At 37.9% G+C, this 21,009-nt stretch overlaps 1 protein-coding gene across 1 annotated transcript in view; it reads right to left on the bottom strand.

Annotated features, from left to right (window-relative positions):
* Positions 1-229: 229 nt before the first annotated feature.
* The window catches only part of cfap46 (cilia and flagella associated protein 46), a 52,879-nt gene continuing 32,099 nt past the window's right edge, over positions 230-21,009 (bottom strand). Inside the window, exons 41-60 of the mRNA XM_088304858.1 lie at positions 20,312-20,450; positions 17,811-18,005; positions 16,552-16,740; positions 16,039-16,158; positions 15,026-15,208; positions 14,687-14,860; positions 13,474-13,571; positions 11,863-11,933; positions 11,202-11,374; positions 11,001-11,107; positions 9,279-9,355; positions 8,865-9,029; positions 6,327-6,394; positions 5,627-5,732; positions 4,934-5,036; positions 4,730-4,842; positions 1,566-1,647; positions 1,185-1,321; positions 799-876; positions 230-618 (exon numbers count right to left, since the gene is read on the bottom strand). Of these exons, the coding sequence (XP_088160984.1) occupies positions 509-618; positions 799-876; positions 1,185-1,321; positions 1,566-1,647; positions 4,730-4,842; positions 4,934-5,036; positions 5,627-5,732; positions 6,327-6,394; positions 8,865-9,029; positions 9,279-9,355; positions 11,001-11,107; positions 11,202-11,374; positions 11,863-11,933; positions 13,474-13,571; positions 14,687-14,860; positions 15,026-15,208; positions 16,039-16,158; positions 16,552-16,740; positions 17,811-18,005; positions 20,312-20,450 (2,488 nt within the window). The 3' untranslated portion in view covers positions 230-508. The remainder of the gene's footprint in view (positions 619-798; positions 877-1,184; positions 1,322-1,565; positions 1,648-4,729; positions 4,843-4,933; positions 5,037-5,626; positions 5,733-6,326; positions 6,395-8,864; positions 9,030-9,278; positions 9,356-11,000; positions 11,108-11,201; positions 11,375-11,862; positions 11,934-13,473; positions 13,572-14,686; positions 14,861-15,025; positions 15,209-16,038; positions 16,159-16,551; positions 16,741-17,810; positions 18,006-20,311; positions 20,451-21,009) is intronic.

Raw genomic sequence — 21,009 nt, 5'->3', positions numbered from 1 at the left:
GAGCTGATTGGTCAACACTCGGGAGTGGGACGACAAGCACAGGTGGCCACAATAAGCTTTAATAACAGATAATGGTACACAAGGAAAAACATGAAACTAAATACCAAAACAAAAAACAATATACACAAACAATGTCAATGATATCAAAAGATTTGAGCCTTTTAATCTATTTCAATGTGCAGAAGAAAGCATGCATGTTAATGTTCATGTCCTCCAAACCATATTAGGAATTGCAATTCACTGGTACACTAATACATAAGAAGCAGGCCATTTGAGGATTGAGGTTTTGTCTTCTACACAAAAGACTAAACAATAGAACATATTGACTAATGTATTATAAAGGTACAACTGCAAGTAGCGTTGATAATTCAACGAGTGAGAAACTCTGCAGAGTGCATTGCCAATATAAAAAATTGGATGTCTGAAAAACCGAGTACACTGGAAATTACAATCTTGTAGTAGTCATTAAACTTACAAGCAACACAATATCTGAGTTAATTTCATAGCTTTATATGCCAGTCAAAATAGGGAGTCCATAAAGAACACAATTGAAGGCTGATGGTGTCAGCTCAGGTTTGTGCTGAACTTCCTCTTCAGAATCAGAGACAGAACTGAGATCTGCAGAAGGGACAAAAACATTTTATCAAAAGTGACCTTTTGAGATAGCTAATTCTGTATTTTCTTCTCCTGGATCTTTTTCTATTTCTAGAGATATGAGAAGAGGTACAATTGCTTAGCAATACATAAAGAAATGCAAATTTGTATGAAAACTTAGATGCGAGGCAGAATTTACTCTACCAGTTGATCCCGCGGAATCGTCATCTCTCCTGAGGAAATGGACTATCTGGCCGGAGGTCTGTTTGCCGCTCAGAAAACCTACAACCCAGATTCCATTCTCAATTCCCAAAGTCAAAACAGCAAATCATAGAAACAAATCAAATCATGCTCGAAAGAATGACTGTTTAGAACAGGGGCGTCCAAATCAGGTCCTGGAGGGCTCCTCCTATCCCTCTTTCGAACTCACCTGATCCAAATGATCAATATTGTTATCAGGCTTCTGAAGAGCTTGCTCATGAGCTGATCATTTGATTCAGGCGTGTTGGAGGAGGGAGACATCTAAAACGTGCCGGATCTCTATCCAGCCCTTGAGGACCAGAGTTGGACACCCCTGATTAAAAACATACTGTCCAGAAAGTTGGTTATGTATTCTGAGTTCTGCTGAAGGCTGCTATGCCACTGGTTGAGGACAATACAGTTGACGCCATTCAAGCTCAACAGCAGAGCAACCTCGGAAGGCTTCTCGAGGGTGCGTTGTCCTGCCCTGGAGGACAAGAGTAGCGAGGTTAGGCTTGCGGTGAAAATATGATGCATGGCTGTTAAGTTTCCAAAAAAAAGAGAAGCGTGATGTGAATGGAGATGCATTAACTCATTCAATACCATTGACGGCTAAATACGTCTTTTTTTTTTTACTCAGTTGGTAGTGAATGAGTTAAAAGAGGAGACGGGGAGAAAATGTCAAAAGTAAAGACATAAATGGAAACATTTGAATGAAGGGCTAATTTTACCTTTTGTGCGTGTCAAGGTTTGATGAGTGCAAAGCATTGATATTGCTCTGGACCAGGTCAAAGAGAAGGCCCATGTGACATTCTGAAAAGGACAAAATCATCAACACTGCTTTCATGCAAAGTAACCTACTTTTGAAAATCTCATTCATTTTGCGTTTATCAGTGAAAAACAGAATGAGAAAGAGGATTAAATCTGTAAAACACCAAAATGTAAATGGAAAGAGCAAATTAAAATTACGCCACAGAGTCTGGGACACAGTAAAGGGTCACAGGGACACCAACCAAGACCGTTGCCTGGTTGCAAGACTCTTCGTAAACCATTCAAAGACAGATTTGTCACAACGAGACATTTTTTTTCTTTTCTCTATTATGAGCCCATTGTGTACAGGTAATATTTACACATTAATATCAATTTTCCACATTCCGTTATTTTTGGCACAAGTAGTTCCATTTCTGCTGTTTGTTATCAAATTACCCGTAGATGAAAGAGCAGTTTCTGGTACGGTTGTGATACAAGTAATCAGAACAATTACAATGAAGGAATCATGCACTAATGAAGAACTGTCAGACTTTATTTCTGGGTCTAAAATGGTGAGCAGCAAAGTAGTTTCCTTCTAAAAATAATTTTAAAAAAATCTCTGTAGTAGGAATATATTCACTCATTTTGTTGTTTTTTTAACTGGAATTCAGAGTGATATATCAGCCACGCTATACTTAGCAGCACTAATACCAGGTTCGTGTGTGGCACACATGTCTGTCCTGAGGCCAGGCTTATGGCCATCCTGACACCCTGTCAATTGTGTGATCTGACTGGCATATTATGCTCACTTGAGAAAAAGACGGATTCATGGTAATAATAAAACATAGGTAAGTTTTGTGTCGTTTTGTATGAAACCCGTGGAGAAAAGTGAAAACCCTCCGCACACTGACTTACCCCTTCTTCAACCCCTTTCTTTAAACAAACAGTGCCATCTACAGGAGTAAATCATACAACTTGTTCATGAAACAAATTTGAAGCTTCATTTTCCCATCACCAGATATAGAGTAATTTCATATCTAATTCAGACTGGTGATTCAATTTGTCTGCTATTCTTTGAGTTATTTTATTATGGAGTCTTTTGAGTACAGAGAGCCTCGAGGAGAGCCCATGCTGAGTATGAGAGTAAAGGAGAGTGGGGATCCTAGTTTAAAAGATTAAGGGCAGTTTCTTAAGAAGTCCATAATCCACTGGCAAGTGGGTGAGGAAAGGCCCAGGTGCAGATGTTTTTTCACCAGTTGAAAGTCAATCTAAAGTCTAGAAAGAGTAAGCATTCGCAGCTTCCTCAGAACTCCGTTCAGGGTGGAGCGCTTATGGTAACACTGTCGTCTGTCGATCGATTTGCCGATAGGCAAACTGATATAGGTCCAGAGTAGTTGGCAGACAGGTCTTTCGAAACACTTATGACAACAGGTGTGAGTGAAAGAGGCCTGTAGACGATGAGACAATATGCTACTGTCAATTTGGGAATGGGGCTGATGGTTGAGGTTTTTAGGTGGTCCGGAATGCTCCTCTGTGACAAAAAATGATTGAAGGTTAGTCAGTTGGTCGGTGCATAATCTGAGTACCGTACCAGCACCCTAGTAAAGATAAACGGTTCAAAATATGGATGGATGTGTTTTGTGGCTTGACAAAAATAAAAAAAAAAAGTGAACCACTAATCCCTGCAAATGATGATGGTAGTTTATGCATTGATGTATTACATGGCGATGTGATGCGTGGTATGATCTATGCCAACCTGGCTCGCCTTTTGAGGCTCCCCATATGTCACGTTACGACTTTTTATTAATCCACAAAAAGATGGCGGCAGCCAAGGAAGATGAGGGCGATAATCATGTGGAAAGTGCGGATATACTACTGAAAGGCGAGACTCACTCCCAGTCAATTGAATGGACCGGCGAGGTGCAGGCTGTTGTTAATAGGGAAATTATAAATATGGTCTTGTTATGTTCTAAAACACAATATGTTTGCACTGTATAGACGTGACAGCGGCAAACGTGCTCACAACTCTTGCGAACACAGAATTGTATTTCTTGGGCTGCCATGGTGGCTGCTTGTGTGCCTTCTGTCTCTGTCTCTCGCTCTCTCTCTCTCAATTATACACCGTTTAGCAGGTGATAGCTCAATTGATTGTTTTTTCTTTGCACGCTGAACCCATTGAACCAGGTGACGGCAGCCAGAATAAACTCTGAAGAATGGAAATCCATTTGAAAATGCTCCTAGAAGTATGAAAAAGCAGTTGAAGTGCAAAGACAATTTAGGAGGGAGTTTCAAATTAGTGTTTGATAAGTTCACCAGACCTCACACTATTAGACTTCTTTTATAGGGATACAAAATACAAATCGAATTATTTCACAATCAAATTATCACACACACACACAATTATATATATATATATATATATATATATATATATATATATATATATATAATTATTAGAATTAGAATTAGAATTAGAAATCCCTTTATTGTCATTGTACTCAAGAGTGCAACGAGATTAGAGGGCTCCCCTCTCCAGTGCAATACAACAATAATACAGACAAATATATAGATTAGATAAATAAGAGAGTGCAATGGAAAATAATACTGAATAGGGTATATAAAAACACATCACAATGCTGTTCTGCAAGGTAAGGGTGTTCTCGTGTGTGTGTGAGAGTTCAGAATAGAGATGGCTCTCGGAAAGAAACTGTTTCTCTGTGTATTGGTCCTCGATTTGATGCATCTGTAGCGCCTGCCAGAGGGCATATATATATATATATATATATATATATATATATGTGTGTGTGTATGTATGTATGTGTGTATGTATGTATTAGACAAACATGAATATACTGTTTACTGGTAAAAATGTTTAGCCATTAAGGCTTTTCTAAAATTCATTGTATGTAAATTACTAATTTACGTGAAGGAAAATATCAATAAACGCGTTTTAAAAAAAGTACACACAAATACATTCCGAGGTGTTTAAAAGTGAAACAAGCTTATGCTCCTGTACCTCGCGACCTGACTCAGGATAAGTGGAAGAAAATTGATGGAGGGATGCAACGTTTTTTGCACATTATGATCAAGCATATTAATAATGAATGACTTATCGTACAGTGTGTTGGAAAAAAACAAACTTTACCTGACAAATTGAGCGCTGCTAATTTGGCAGGTGGGACTGGAGCCAAGAAGCGTTCGGCTCCGAGGTACATGAATCCACTGCATTTGCACAGAACTTTCTCCAACTCGCTCAAACTTTTTGAAAAAGTACAATATGGGATTAAGAGAATTACACTGTTCGGTCAGGACAGTAGAAAAATGTTGGAAAAAGAAATTACAGTCACACCTGGAAGTTTGTTTGATGCCCACAAAGCTCGCCAATAAATGGTTAAAATGTTGACCATATGCGCCCCAGTTCATCTTCATCCTCTCAGCAAGAGTGGTCCCTTCTGGAATACATTTGAACAACAAAGTATACAGTTGTCCCGGTAAACAGAAGGTGCAGCTGAATGAATGAATACAAAGTTGTGAAGATGTGAGGAGGAACAAAAGACAATTTAAGAGGCTGAATGTAAAACGAGACATGTAAATGAAGTAGGAGGAGCTAGGACTATGGGCAACTGTTACAGCGTGAGTTTTATTTTGTATATTCAAAATATACAATACTAGGAATATAAAAAATGCACTATTGCAAGAATCTATTGACTGGCCAAAACGTGATCAAGATTGGCAAATCTGGTTTTACAAGATGCAATATAAGAGCATGAGCAACTTTCATTTGAATAATTCTCAGGTTAAAATCAACTTGTAACCTCATTTAGCAACACGAGAATCACACTAGAAAAGAATACTATGATATTATTATACTATTGCAAACTACCGCAATTACAACAAACACACTGCAATAGTGAAATGAAAAAAAATCCCTGATTGTGCCAATCAAAACCGAGTAATATATTTTCAAAGGCAACGGTGTAAATAACTTTGTTTCCTTGGTGTCTTTTTCCACCAAAAGTAAAAAGTATCCATGTTTACTCACCAAAATTGTTGAAACTGTTGATAATATCTTTGTCATTAAAGATGCATTTAAAGTTCTGCGTGTTCACTGGGACGGTATGTTCGGGCAGAACATGACTGGCAGGTATCTGTGGACATTTGAAAATATTATAGATAATTTGTTCACACAAATAATAGCAGAGTGTCTATTTATTCAACTGTACATGGAAGGAGGACATTGTTCAGACAAATATATGAATATAAAACAATAATAAAGATGTTTTTAGACCATCACCCACTGCAAAGTTTATGCCACATCTACAGTATCCCAAATTAACTGCTCTTCGGCCTTTTATTTTTGGATGTCGATATTTAACGATCCATAAGGGAGGTGTTTGTTTCTGTTAGATAATGAACTTATTAGCCGCTAAAATTATTACATCACTTTTAAAGATTGTAAATTTTGAAATAAAAAAAAAAAAAACACATTCACCTTGCATGTGGCACATTGGGCAAATATCAACTGAGAGACATTTAAGAGCAGAAAAAATGGTCAATGAGAGCAAAATTAAAGTCCAGAATGCAGGAAATGCAATATAGTTTATTAAGAAACATACTGGGCAACTGATTGATGAACATTGTTAAAAGAGAGTCTGGAGCTTGGAGAAACACTAATTACCGGTGCCAACAGCAAGTAAATATAATATTGTCACTATCGACCAGGCCCAGATCAATTTACTCACCGCTTTGATGGCCTGGCTTTGATCGGCTTTCCCCTTCATGCCTTTACCCCCTTTGGTTTCCTTTTCCACTATACAAGCAGGAGGCAGAATGAGAAATACACGTGTTTGTCAGCCCTATTACACCATCTAGAGGTTCAGAATATCTGATAAGTCAACTGGCATTTCTTTCGAAACGACTGCTGGGGCTGCAAAGGTTGGTCTTCTAAAGTTTTTCAAACCGGCAGCATTGATGACAACTGGAATGGAATGCAAAAGATATGAGCTTTTAAACCTTAATCAGGTTTTGTCACACTAAAATAAACTCCACACATTATTTTTTTATATTTTGTTTATGTTGGACTGGCTCTTGCTGCCTTTGCAAATAATAATAACAAATATCCATTTTTATCTAGAGTGGAAGTAAAAATGAACAACTAAGATCACGTTGTTGTACAGTGCTGTGTTCACAATTTTATTTGCATACTTTTGATTAAATAAATGACATGGCAAACTTTTCTACAATTACACAAAAAAAACAAACATTTATAATATATTCAGTACTGTACATGTCTTGGGCCAAGAAAAGATTTGTTGATTGTTGATGTTATCATGATCATATTAGGGCTGTAGTAGACGAGTCCGGACTTTTGGACTTAACTCTGATTCCTTAGCATTTAACTTGGACTCGGCCATTGGGCTCGCAATTTTTTTTTATCAACGTAACCGAGTGCAACTATGTTTTTATACCTGAAAATTAACAACCTCCTTCAAAATAAATTTGAAATAAGGTTTTTCAGATTCTCAAATTAGCCATTTGACTGGTTAACGTGACCGCATGTGAATCGGGGACAGCAAACGCTGCCGCAGCTACACGTTCATGTACTTTCATTCCACACTATATCTCTTCTTGGGTTTGTTTTGGTTATTTTTTTTCTTTATCATTTTTGTCTCCCTGCTTCCCAAGACAGACCTAACACAGAGTAGCAGAGAACTAAAGACAAGTTAACTGATGACAACGTGGTACACCCTGACAACACACGAAGCCGATTGGTAGCCACAAGGGACTGGGGCTGACAAGCACAGGTGGAAACAAAAACCTAACAAGCAAGGCAAGACAACACAACTGAACGAGACAACATGAAACAAAAGTAAACCTAATGGCCACCAAATCAACAAAAACACAGAAGACAGTTAGTAAATAAAATCCATTTTTTCATTGAAGTATATCATCGGAATTCCTGTGCAGTGTGTGGATGAATAAATCACAGCCTTTGTTCATTGAGTAACAAACCCTTTATAAGATCATTCTTTCCCCTATTTCAATTAGAAAAATACCACCTTTTAATAGGTTTACATTGAAAATGTTACATCGCTCCAAGCTGCTAAGAGAATGGAAATAATAGGCTGACATTCATCTTTTTATTTAATAATTTCACATTCTTCAGTGGCCAATTTATGCTCCACTGCTAATGTCAATGTGACATATTTTCGCCACTTGGTAATGACTTTGTTCCAGGGTGTATTTAATGTCACGGAAATTCTTTTGTATCCTTCGACAGGTTAATACATTTGAACAATGAGATCACTCTGATGCTGTGGAAGCACTCTACGGACCTTGGCTTGCGTTGTAAGATGTGACGACAAAAAGGTCAGGACAAGCCTACTAGAACATCGGAACTTTAGTTGGGGTTAATCAGGAGGCATTTGAAACACAGTAGCGTATTTAACATGAGTCTCAATCTGATTGGTTTATTATGAACACAGCCACATTTCAAGGAATAAAGATGTTATATAACTTGTTTATTTTTATTTCCCCTCTGTAAAACATTTTTTAAATTAACTCGCCCTAACTTGTTTATTTTTATTTCCCCTCTGTAAAACATTTTTTTAAATTAACTTGCCCTGCTTATAGTTCACATTAAAGGCAGATTTTTTCTCAATTATTAATATTGCTCTATTTCTTTATACCACAAAACTTTGGCATTTGACCAAGAGTGTGTATCCTCAGTGCAATGTAAAGAGGCTTTCATACGTGTAGGCAATTATTCAAGTGACAAAGAGAAACACCCGCTCAATAAACACCATGAAAGGTTTCCAATAAAACCCCACACAAGCTTTTTTTCGTCTCTGATTCAACAACTGATTCACTTGACTTTAAATATGCAACACTATAGCTAATATTTTACATCCCTTTATGGACCCTCGGCAAACTTTATGTGAGTTTAAATTATGGCCTTCTCAGACTACAAGATAATATCGTTCTGTGTCTTGGACCGGGCAAGACATCACACTACACGTCCGTACCAGACCCAATCGCTGCATGCTTTCGTCAAGTGTCAGTTCATCGGCGCAGGTCCCACGTACAAAATTTCAGACATGACAGTGAAATGTCCCCAGGCACCAAACGACCAATTGTTGAGTATGTCACACTACATGGGCTGCGATATATCAAGGCAGCTCAACTACGAGACGCTACGTTCTTCTGAGATACGTCTATCGGCCCAAAATCGGGCTACATTGGTGTAGTTTGACATTAGTGTACATTTGGGTCTTCAATACCTTTTGTCGGCTCTTCTTTTGGTATACGACTGCAGAGAAGCTGGAGGGAGAAATCTCGAGATACAGAGTGTAGTAGGTCTCCCTCAAGGACGGACAATGCCTCCAATGGCAACTCCATCAACTTCGAGTCTGCTAGCAACACCACAAACTCTCCTGGTGTAGCTCCTGATGTTGTCAGAACCACCAAAATACATCAAGGCGCACGCGCACATACACGCACACACACATCCACACTTTGTGTGTAACAGTGGTTCCAATTACAAATCCATATATTAGTTCAACAAATAGCCTTAAAAAAACATTTTAAAGAATGCCAAATTGTATTAAGACAAACATGAAGATGCCTTCATTGTTACTTAGAAACCAGCCTACAGGTCCTAATTGCAATGCCTCAGAATAAAATAACCACTGTACCTTCACCTGATGGTACTTTCTTCACTTCACCTTTGGCTTGGTCCATTTCAGAATCTGGTTCAGATGCCTCTTGGGAACTTTAAGAAAAATAAGAAAAAGAGGATGCGCATAGCAACTCAACCAGTGGAACTCGCCACAAAAAACACCCAATACAATCTTCAATCAATCAAGTACAATATTATTGGAACCATCCACAGGGCTTGACAAGAACAAGCAAGTTGGATTCATTTCCAGTGAGGCTTGGACTCCGCTAAGGCCTTTGTCACCCATTCTGTTCATAACTTTTATGGACAGAATTTCTAGGCTCAGTGCCTTGTCAGGATGACATTGGGACGCTTCCCTGGTGAGGCGTACCAGGACGTGCTGGAGAGACTACGTCTCCGAGCTGGCTCGGGAATGCCTCGGGATCCGCCAGGAGCAGCTGGACAATGTGGTTGGGGAGAGAGATGCGTGGGATTCCTTGCTTAAGGTGCTGCCCCAGTGACCCGACCTCGGATAATGAATGAATGAATGCTGTGATATCTTGATACTATAACTCCCATGATGAACTACCTGCCCAATTCAATGGTCCATTGATGAACTCTTCTGCTGACATAACTGCTGAATGGGGTTCAAAGAAAACTGTAGTAGCAGTAAGTTATTGTTGCAGAAGACATCCGAATGTCTTTTGTGGTAAAGATAAGTAACTTACAAGGTCAAACAGTTTAGGGCCATGAAATGTTGCTTGGTCATGAAGGGTACATCGCAATGAAATGGGCAAAGATGACAGGTCCTGATAAGCCCGCCAGTAAAATTCTCAGAGTAAATTTTACATTTGAGTAATTTCGTCTCAAATTTTATTCTGTTAACTGGGCCCAAATATAGTCTTTTTAGAATAAAAAGTATTCTGCAAAATGTACTGTGTATGAAGATATGAACCTTGCATTTGTTAATTAAATATTCAGCATAAAATTCTCACAGTCATTGTCTACTGTCTGTCGGCCATGTCGCATCTTGTTTTGTTGTTCACAGTCTAGGTTTGAAGTTCTTTTGCTTGTGTTTTTTTTTACATTTTTTTTACTTTATCCATATTGTTTTGTACTTCAGCATTTTTGTTTATCCCTGCGCTGTGTTAGCATTTTTATTTCAATTTAATTTGCTCCGTTGTGATCTCCGTGCTTCCCTGCGTTTGCCGTTCGTGACAGATATGATATATTAACACAAAGCTTTGACATTGGATGTATTCATCCTTGGTAACGCTTGAAGACTTATTATTTAAAACAAAAAGAACAATGTAGACGTTTCATATTTTTATAGTTGCTTTGTCTTCTGCCATGGTGCTCCACTATATCTACGACGTGGAAGTGCTTCAACCTGCTTTACCGAACGCGAGAGTTGGTTACACGTATGCCTTAATCATACAAGAAATACAAAATTTAACCATGGTGAAACCACTAGTCACAGTGGCAATCGAAAAAAAGTTAATTTCAAGATCTGCAACCATTACAAGATTAATGAAGTATCCGAAATTAATTGATTATTAATTAAAACACTCTGCACTACACCATGAATACCCTCCACAGCATACACCAAGGAAAATGTCTTACAATTGTTGAATATGAAACAAAGTAATACAAGCAATACAAAAGTAGACTTTTAATCTCTGTAAAGCCCAAAAATATAAATATGGCTTTTCTAATGTTGTGAGCATCAAGTGTGGTACTAACCTGTTAGTATACATACCTTAAGAAAGTGAAGTCAAACTGAGAGATGAGTGGATTCAGGTATTCTTCCATCTGTTGAACTATTTCTCTGAAGAGAAGCGTTAAAGTATTTTCTTCATCAGATCTCTGCTCAGAACGTAAATAGAACAAGTTAGGTTCTTTTACTCCAACTGCAGATCCTAAGACATGTGGTTAAATAATATTGCGTTAAAAGACATACCGGATGAGAAATGTGACGCTCTTCAAGGTCTTCCACCCTTCCATCATGCAAACAGGCCTCCTTGAGGAGTGCATGTCTCATCTTTTGGTCAAAGGCCCGTGTCTGCTCTTGGAGAGCCAGCAGAGCCCTCGGGCAGACAGAAACCTTAGCCACCTTTGAGCATGTCAGTAAACCTACAACAAATTTACACTCAATCAGGCATGCATGCTCATACACACACACATGCAGTACAGGACTTGTAATTGGTCCCAGTGAGCATCTTCACAGCCTCTTGCCAATGTTTTCCTCCAATACCTCATTTCCCTCACCAACTGTCTCATTCTTTATTCCTCACGATTTTCTGTTTCATGAACAAGCACCGATGTCAAGAAATTCTATGTGACATTTCTTTTCTATGACGGATGTTTTCACATTTGTCTCATGTAAATAGGTAAAGCGTCTTTAAAGCAGTGGTGGATAAAAGGTTGTCGCTTTGTACTACACTTCATAAACGGAATTTTTAATGTGTTTATCAAATACCAAAAAAATCTGTCCATCAAAAACCTGACTCATTTTAAATGCAGACATTATAACGCATTCACTGGGCTACAACAAGCATGCGTGTTAGTGTGATCATGTTAAATAGAAATACGCAGGAGTGCCCACTGTCCGTGATATTAACCTTGTGATGACTTTCGTTTTGGATTTTCTGCGGATTCAGGGACCTTGTAGAGTGCTCCGTAAAGTTCTGATCTAAAACACAACACACACAGTACACAATTATGCTTGGGAGGGTCTATACACCACCACACTTATTATAATAACATTTCAACAAGGAGTTAATCTTATGTTAATTAGGATCTAACACTTCAAATTTCCCCATTGTGGGACTAATAAAGGACATCTTTATCTTTATCTTTAGTTTAAATATTGCCACATTTTGTCATGATAGAAAAACAAACAGTATACATAAAATTTATGGGGTTCCTGAATAGTCGTCCAACTATGTTTCAGTGACCTTGCTTTGTGCTCACTTCGGGTCTTATTTTTTAAGCTTTGCAATTTCAAAAATGAGCACAAACGCGATTGCTCATGCACACATATATGAACGCTGATCTACTTATCGGGAATCCCTCGGGATTGTGGCAAAATTAAAGCTCATTTTGCATGTACTGGGAGGAATTAGTCCAAAAGATTTAGCACACGTAATGTGATTTATAAAACCTGGTTATGTCTTTGAATGACACGCCTGAAAGGCAGGTGCAAACCAGCGCGCACAGCGGTGGCAGCGTTGCGCTGGCAAAAAAAAAAGAAACGCAGCTGGAAGAATTTCTGCTTGTGTAATAAACGTTTTATAAATGCGAGAAACAAAAAATATTGCACCATAGCCTCTATTTACCAATCTAATTTAAGACATTCTGAGTCATTTAAGGGCAGACTTGGAAGCCAGTCACAGGAAAGAGTTATGCGATATAACTGATGACAAGAGTCCTTTCAACTGTAACAGTGCTATGTTACGCAAGATGGGCATCCAATTCACTCACACGCAGAGCGAGTTAAAGCAAACCAAACATGGCTTTTTTTGAGGGGTTTCTCGCCTCCCCAAAATTTGTGGAACTATATATTTATCTGTACCCATTTCTTTGAATTCCTCTAACACTTTCTTTTGTATCATTTCAAATTTTAATTTGGACTTTTTTGCTCTCCAATATTTTCCATGGTGAAAATCATTGAAGAGCAAAAAAAAAACCCTCGATCAAATGATCTGCACCCTCATTGACACTAATATTAATTTTTTCTTATCTATTATGTTTTCATAACCTAAATTTTGCAAATAGTGACAAGAAAGGGTTTCTATTTTATTTACAGTAAGTTCACTCTTTCTCCACAGCACATTGTTACAGTTGAAGTGGTCTTTAAATACAGTAGAGTTGAGCGTTAATTGTCTCAAATAAGATGTGCAAGTATACGTACACAGAGAGCAGCATGCTCTGTGAACCGCCTCATTAAAATCAGATATAAATGATTTGATCGCTTCACTTGGGTAACTGGACCAAATTAGAATGTCATTTATGGTAATTCTAGCACTGAGCATATTTTAAGAATTTGATGGTGTCTTCATCACTAACGTTAGCCTAGCAACCTGACGTTGGCATGCAAATGTATCCCAAACACAGAAGTGGTGCATGCAGTCCTTTATATCGCTCTAAGAACTGCAGCGGTGGTTTAGTGGTACATTTTCGTGTAGATTTTAGTTGTTAGTGTTACAATAATTTACAGATGCAGAAATTACCCGTCCTTAGAGTGCTGCAGAAACATAATCTTCAGGTTTGATGTAAGTTCTGCAAGAAGGTTTAAGTGGTTGGGGTTGATCGTTAACTGGGAAAAGGCCTGCAAAAAGAGATTTTCGTCTATCAGTGGGATGTTATGCATTATCAACTGTTCTTTTAACTTGTGTCAGTTTGAGTCTCTAAAAAATGGTACAGATAGTACAAAAATAGTACTTCATTTCACAGATGATGCCTGTAAGACATTAACTTGCTTTTACAGTGTAGCGGATATATATATAAAAAAAATCTACACACCCCTGTTCAGATGCCAGGTTTCTGTGATTTTCTGGTGAAAAAAAATTAGACTAAGAAAAATATTTTTCCCCGTTAATACGTCCCATAACATGCACAATTCAATTAAAAAACATAGAAGAAATGATTTCGAGAAAGGAAGTAAAAATAAACAACTGACAAAATGTGAAGCAATCACACGCGGCTGTGTTCATAATGATTAATCACGTGTTAAATGATGGTCAAAACACACCTGCCACCATGTATGAAAAGTATACTTCTCTTGACAATTTTGCAATGCTTAGCACAAGCCGTGGACCATCAGTATCAGAGGGATTAATTGTTTCAAAACAACCTCTAAAACTGGATGTCCCTAAAAAATGATGAAAAGACAGGAAAACCGGTCAAGGGGGTTGAAGAGTCAGACAGCAACATTGAGGGAGCTGGAGGAATTTCTGGCAAGTTTAATACATGTGACACCAATCTCCTCTCTTCTTCATACTGTATTTCAGGGCTATGAGGTAAGGTGCCAAGATGGAAGCCTTATCTTACAAAAAAAAAATCATCCAAGGCTTGCTACATTTTGCTCCCTTGAAGTCTCCCAAATCGCATGTGGGAAAAATGTTTGGTATAAGCTCAAAACTGTTCACTACCAAAAGACCACCATTCCTTCAGTAAAGAAAGGTGGTGGCACAATCATGCATTGGAACTGTTTCTTCTGCAGGGGTATATATATATGTATATATATATATATATATATATATATATATATATAGATGTGTATATGTGTAGCCTGCCTCTCTAAGCAATTTTGAGGACCACGGTCCCTTTGGAGCAAAGGCCAGAACATCCCTTATATCAAGTCCAACCTTGAGGGAACTTAGAAACATGCGACAGAATCCATTAATCATGAGTAGTAGGTATTGAGAGTTGGGGACCTGGTACCTTGGAAATGTTGTTCAGGGAGTGTCTTACTCCTTCCAACACTTTAGTGGGCCTACCCTCCTGAGAGACGAGGAGTTTCCTGTAGAGGCTGAGCAGAGCTGAGAGCTGGGACACACTCGTGTCGTCACAGGCCAGATTTAAAACATCAGCCATTACGTCAACCGTACAAGCACTCTAGGGATAAAAACACAAGATAGATAAAGGGGCCGCTGGATTTGGTCACAATCATGTTTGGTGATGGCATTCTTCAACAACAAATTAGATAAATGAGAGATGTTCGGTAGCAATGCTCTTGTATAGCCTGTATGGTTACCGCATGTTTGATGCACAGAACTTTACCTGAAACAGGGCAAGATACTGACATGCCAAATCGTGGTCTGACTGACCAAGGCACTCCAACATGTTGAGAGAGGCATCACTCAAGATGGAGGCTGATAAATTGTGCTGAAGACACAGACTAACAGTTTGAGACAGTACGTTCCTGGCTTCGACCAAAAGCTGCTCAACTTTGCGCTTTTTTTGCTGCAGAGCAAAGAGACATAAAATAATGCATCGTGAATTGCCATTATGTACTGTAAAAAAAAATATAACTCATATCTATTTTGTTACAACACATATGACTCAAAACCTTTTCCAAATAATGGATATGCACTTCTCAAGCAATACAACAACTTGAAGAGCCAAGAAATGAAACCAGATTTCAGGTTAGAGTTGGAATTGCAGTAGCACCCATTTTGGTTTGAATGCTTTTTAAGTTAACGCAAAGCAAAATGTAATTTTTCCTTTCCGTAACATTCATGACAGCATTTCAACAAAGTGAATGTTCATCTTCATGGGCAAAATTATTTTTAACTCAACTAAATGAAGTTCCATGTTTTAACTGGAATAAGGCACAGATCAGATAAATATACAAAATATATATTTTGGTGGTCATTGGTTTTTAAAGTCAATGTTGATGTGTAAAATATTTGTCCGTTTAATTTCGCATATTTACTTGTGAATGTCATATCTGAAAGCATTGAATCAGCTGCAACCCTTGCCTTGAGTTGCAGCTATCCTACCTAACCTATGTGCAAGATGGGAAGTTGAATGTCTTCTAAGACATCCAGAACGGAACAATCCAGTTCTGATCATTTCAATGCCCAGATAATTAAATGACCTGGATGAATGAGAACATTTGCAAGCAATATAATAATATGTCTAAAAAAATTGTCCAGGTCGGATTATTATTAGAACTATCGAGGTGTCCGTAAAATGACGTATATAGGAAATGGACATATGAGATTAACATCAGCAACTTCACGAATAAGAGATGGGCGCTGAGTGATGGGGTCACGTCAAGACGTATATACCTGCAGTTCGGTGCTTTTAGCAGAGGTCATTCTGGACTCTTTACTATTTACAGTACTTTCCTTCTCTTTCCCAGAATTATCTTCTTCTGTAACTGTGGCAGTGAGGCCATCTGAACCTTCCTGTTGTGAAAAATGATTTCAAGAGCACTGCTTTAATGTAAACCACAGCATGAGATTAAAAAAAAAAATATTAAGGGCCCTATTTCTGAGCCTAGTCTAAATGTCCGCATGGGTGAAGTTTTCTTTCTTTTGGTATTTTTGTAGACGCGTGAAATGGGTGTTTGCGCCGTTGTGGGAATGAATACAGCCAGCTTCCTTCCCAGCTAATGGATGATTGAGCAAAAATAGAGCCCTCGAACTACAACTTCCCTCCTGAAAACAACGGAGTTTGTTTATTCTCTTGCTCTTTCTCGAGTGACTGTCATTGAGCTTCTTGATTTGTTTTCATGTTTATCAAAAGTCATAATCATCACGGTGTGAAGGGATTTCAAATTTCAGTTCGGTGTTTAGTACCTTCAGGTGTCTGTCCCAGAGAGAAGACATATAAACAGGATCCTCCTGCACAGCCAGCAGTCTCAGAGTCTTCCCCATCAAACTCAGGCAACGTGCTCTCATCTCCACGTCATCCAGAGAGCAAGAGTTCACTGCAGCCAGCTGGCCCAATGACGTCTGACCTAATGTGCTGCCCACGTTCATCCACTCCTTTACAGAACACAAATATAGGAATTCGGTTGGACTTATTTGATGCATTATGTGAAAAGAATACAGTTTTTGAGGATCTGTAGTAACAGGAACTACTTGGGTTCTTGTAAAAATATTGAAAAGTTGCAAACAGTCAGGAAAAATAGAAAGAAAGGGGATTGGGCTGCTTTAAGTTTCCCCACAGCCATTATTGTTGCTATTATCCACTATGAAGATGGCGGGTGGGAAAGGTGAAGTGGGAGGCAGCAAAATCTTAATGAGAGAGAATGATTGCTGTACTTAACTGCAATGTGCTTGGACAAAAACTAAACCATATCACCTCTCTGCAATTACACGATTCATTAAGTTGATTGAAGCAATGATTAAAGTCTTAACTTGTATCCACTCACATCCTTAAATGTCTCTCTCAAGCTTTGTTTTCTTCATCTTCAAGCTATTAATACCAAAGGACCAATTTGCAATTTAAACTGTTGGTCAATGCAGTTCCTAAATGTGCTGATTGGTAATATGGCTTTTCAAAATGAATTCATAATGTCAGTTCAAGTACGGTAGTCGCAATATCAGTGTAATTTGCACTATTGTTCACAAAAATGCACTGTTACTGAGAGGTCCTAGGTTCCAATCTCAGCAGTGTTTACATGTTCTCTCATACTTGGATTGGCTGGTAGTCCAAGGTATTTCCTCTTTCTTGGCAGAGACAGGCTCCAGCTGACCCTAATGAATCTACTACAGAATACAAATGCATGAAACATTCTATGGAATAAAAACCTAGTTGACTGAATATACTACTTCTCGGAAATGTTATCCATTGTAGAATATGGCTGTGAAATCATAAAAAAAATTGGGGCATTTATGCTGAAAGCAATGTGGATTAAATATCAGTTCCATTAGATCACATGTGGTTGTACTCTCGTATCTCTCCAGTTAGATATTATTTTTCAAGTTTTTGCATTCTTTCTCTGAAATCGTTTCCCATTGATTACATGCAAATGGGATGTCAAAGGCCATATTAAATGTCTGCCTGTTAAAGTTCTCTCAAATAGGGTTGATTGAGTGAATGCAGGAACTACCTGTTCAATGGAGTTGGTTTCAGGAATGCTCCGCATAAAATCTTCGATCGCGATCTCAGCAATAGACTTGTCCTTGACCAGAGCTCGGTTGACTATTTCTTCACAATGCTCTTCCAGTATTGCCAAGCAAACATCTGCCAGGGTGAGACGGAGCCGAAGTAGTGTCCACTTGGGTGACAAGATGACTCCACAACTCTGGCAAAAGAAATTATACATACTAGGTTTAAACGAGTTTATACTAGGAGATTAAATAATAAATCTATGCGAGATGCATGCTTGCAGTATTGTATTCCACAGATCACATGAGTGAAATGAAATTTTTTATGCACAAAAAAAAAAAAAAAATATATATATATATATATATATATATATATATATTTTTTTTTTTTTTAATTTAAACTTCTACTACACCTAAAGGAAACCAGTTTAGAATGTTTTGGACATTCATAAAAGATTACTTGCATACTTCAGCTAAACCAAAAACTTGGGACAAAATCAAAACAAGTAAACCACTGTTGCAATTGTGAACTTGAAAATAAATATACTTTTCTGATGACTTAATTTTAAACTAATGAAGTTAGATTGCAAAGGACTTTAAATTCATGAAGCAGCTGGCAACAACACTACTACCAAATAAAGATGACATTTTGGTTTTGTTAAAATCTTATTGAAAGTGTTTAATTATCGAGGTTTCTGAAAAAATAAAGACAGCATTTCTTGACTTAAATGTTTGTTTTAAACTAAAAAATAACCAGTCTGTCTTGATTTCACATTACACAGGCTACTTACTCAATTTCACTTAAACGCGAAGTCACTTCAAAAATTGCCTTGACAAAAATAAGTTCTATGCGGTCCAGTGACCACCAACACAGTATTCTGATTATTATTGCATTTGTGTAATATGATTTAACCAGCAAAATCCACCCGTTTTTATCCATCTCAGTCAATTTGTCACTTGACGTCAAATGTCATCGCAGTTTCTCAGGGCTCAACTTGCGAACATCACAGGACCAAACCCAGAAAACAGGAGAGTCCTGACGGTCATTATCTGAGCCAGTCGGCACTGTGATATCATTTACTGTCGATTGCAAGTGGAAAAATGGCCGCCCCCCCAAGAGATTTAAACTAACGGGTGGATTTTCACAATTGCAATAATAATCAGAATGTTGTGTCTGGACTAGTTGTGGTGCATAGAATATATAATTGTCATTTTTTTTTTGGACTTGACCTACCCTTTAATATAAATTCTTATCTTTTTATAAAATTATAAAATAGACAAGTCTTGTGGACCTTACATAGAACTCTTAATGCTGCATGGCAAAACTGTTGACGTCATCAGCTTCAGCACAGCCAGGACTGATTTTTAAATGTATCCACATTAAGAAAATTTATTTAAAACGTTTTGATGCTTCTATTTTGGATTTAACCTAATACATATCAACAATGTATATATTTCATATGAATCACTCCACATATTCACTTTTACATAGGCACTGGCTCCTGCTAGTGATACCACCTCCAAAAGCTGTCAGTGCTCCTTATACAGATCAGCAACAGGAAAAAAGGCTGACAAATCCTGCTGTAGTAAAGCCGTATCAGGCTGTTGACCAGCTAACTAAGGGTATGTGGCATATTTAGGTTGGATTACATCTTTACAGACTGCAGATGAAAGCTTGAGTACCCACAGGCGATGCTTTAATAAAATATCCTGGTGTTTAAAAGGAAAACTTAGTTTCAGACGTTTAAATGCTCCCACGTTGAGTTGTAGTATTTTTTTTTCCCTTAACCAAATTACAATAAATTTGGGAAGTTGGATAAAATGTAAATGAAAGCAGATTATGTGTTGTCACATGAAGCCAATTGACATTTTTAATGTGGCTAGTTTTTTTTTCGGTTTATTATAAAGGTTTGCCAGAGCACTAAGTTCAATGTGACTACAGCAGTAGCACCATCTGCTGGGCATCCACTGTTACGATTGTTTATCAGACAGCTGGTTTCTCACTGATGGATGACAGTGGATCAAAAAACAAATTGTACTTGGATCTCCAGCATTTGTAAGGGCTTTTCATGTAATCACGTTTTTTTTTTTTTTTTTTTTTTAATTATTCCATCAAAATGTCCTGTAAATCAGCCAGTGTTTGACCCGAACCATTTCTAGCTCTCCGGCCCTCAAACATCCTCGTAGATCTTAGTGTGTTCATTTCCAAGTGTAACCAAGATTGTGATTCATGACATAAAAAGAAACATGCATACATTTATAGCTCTAATATAATCTCGATATCCGCATTTAAAAAAAAAAACTTAGTTCATTCATTTGATAGACTGCTTCATGCAGCTTTTAATTCCTTGATTACATTTCCTTTAAATAGAAACTTAAATCTCAAGGAATTAAATGATATGCATTTCTTACATTTGCTTACCAATATTCTCAAAGTAAGAAAACACAAATAACAACAATGTTTAAATGCGACTCAAGTGTGAAATTGGTGGAGTTTATTTACCGCCTCTTCCAGATGGAGCAGGTTTTCAGCATTCAAAACAACCCGTTCTTGTTCTGAGATTGCTAACTGCATGTGGGAGAGGCCATCGAGTAGAAAACGCTGCTTCTCCTTTTTGTCTGTAGCCTTGTTGGCCAGAAATCTTACAAGGAGAATATAAAGTGTGAGAGAAATGTTTGCCGTTCAGTTAACAGCAGAACGCTGAAACAAAACAAATAAAATCTTGCGATGGGCTTTCAAACAGTTGACAACTGTTTTTACTATATACTGTGGCTACAACAATTCATTCGCTAGCCATCAATCTGACTTATTCATTATTAATTATCCCACCCCCAGACTCCTTCCTCCCAGACGTGTACACCACAGTTTTTTTCCCAACAATTATACATGTATTTATGTAATATTTATTCATATAAAGCTGTCAACCCCCTGCTGACTGTAAATATTGTCAGGTTGATTAATATCATCTCAAACATCTTCTAGTATTCCCTCAGGTCACAAGTACAGTAAGTGCTTTGCATTTGTTACATATGCAGTAGTCACTCATCCAGCAAATTTCCTGGTGATTTGTCTCCTTCGGTGCTCCATAGCAGAAAAATGGAGGCGATAGATGTCAGCATCCTGTACTGTGAGTCACAACCCATGTAATATAATTAGCGATAACTAGACCTGCGATTATATTAAAAAAAAATGTACGTGGT

This window comes from Idiotropiscis lumnitzeri, chromosome 9, assembly GCF_059441095.1.
Source record: "Idiotropiscis lumnitzeri isolate Australia: NSW breed Sydney's pygmy pipehorse chromosome 9, RoL_Ilum_1.0, whole genome shotgun sequence".
Taxonomy (NCBI): Eukaryota; Metazoa; Chordata; class Actinopteri; order Syngnathiformes; family Syngnathidae; genus Idiotropiscis; species Idiotropiscis lumnitzeri.
Note: the sequence above shows the minus strand (reverse complement) of the source record. Positions and strands in the feature narration are given on the sequence as shown.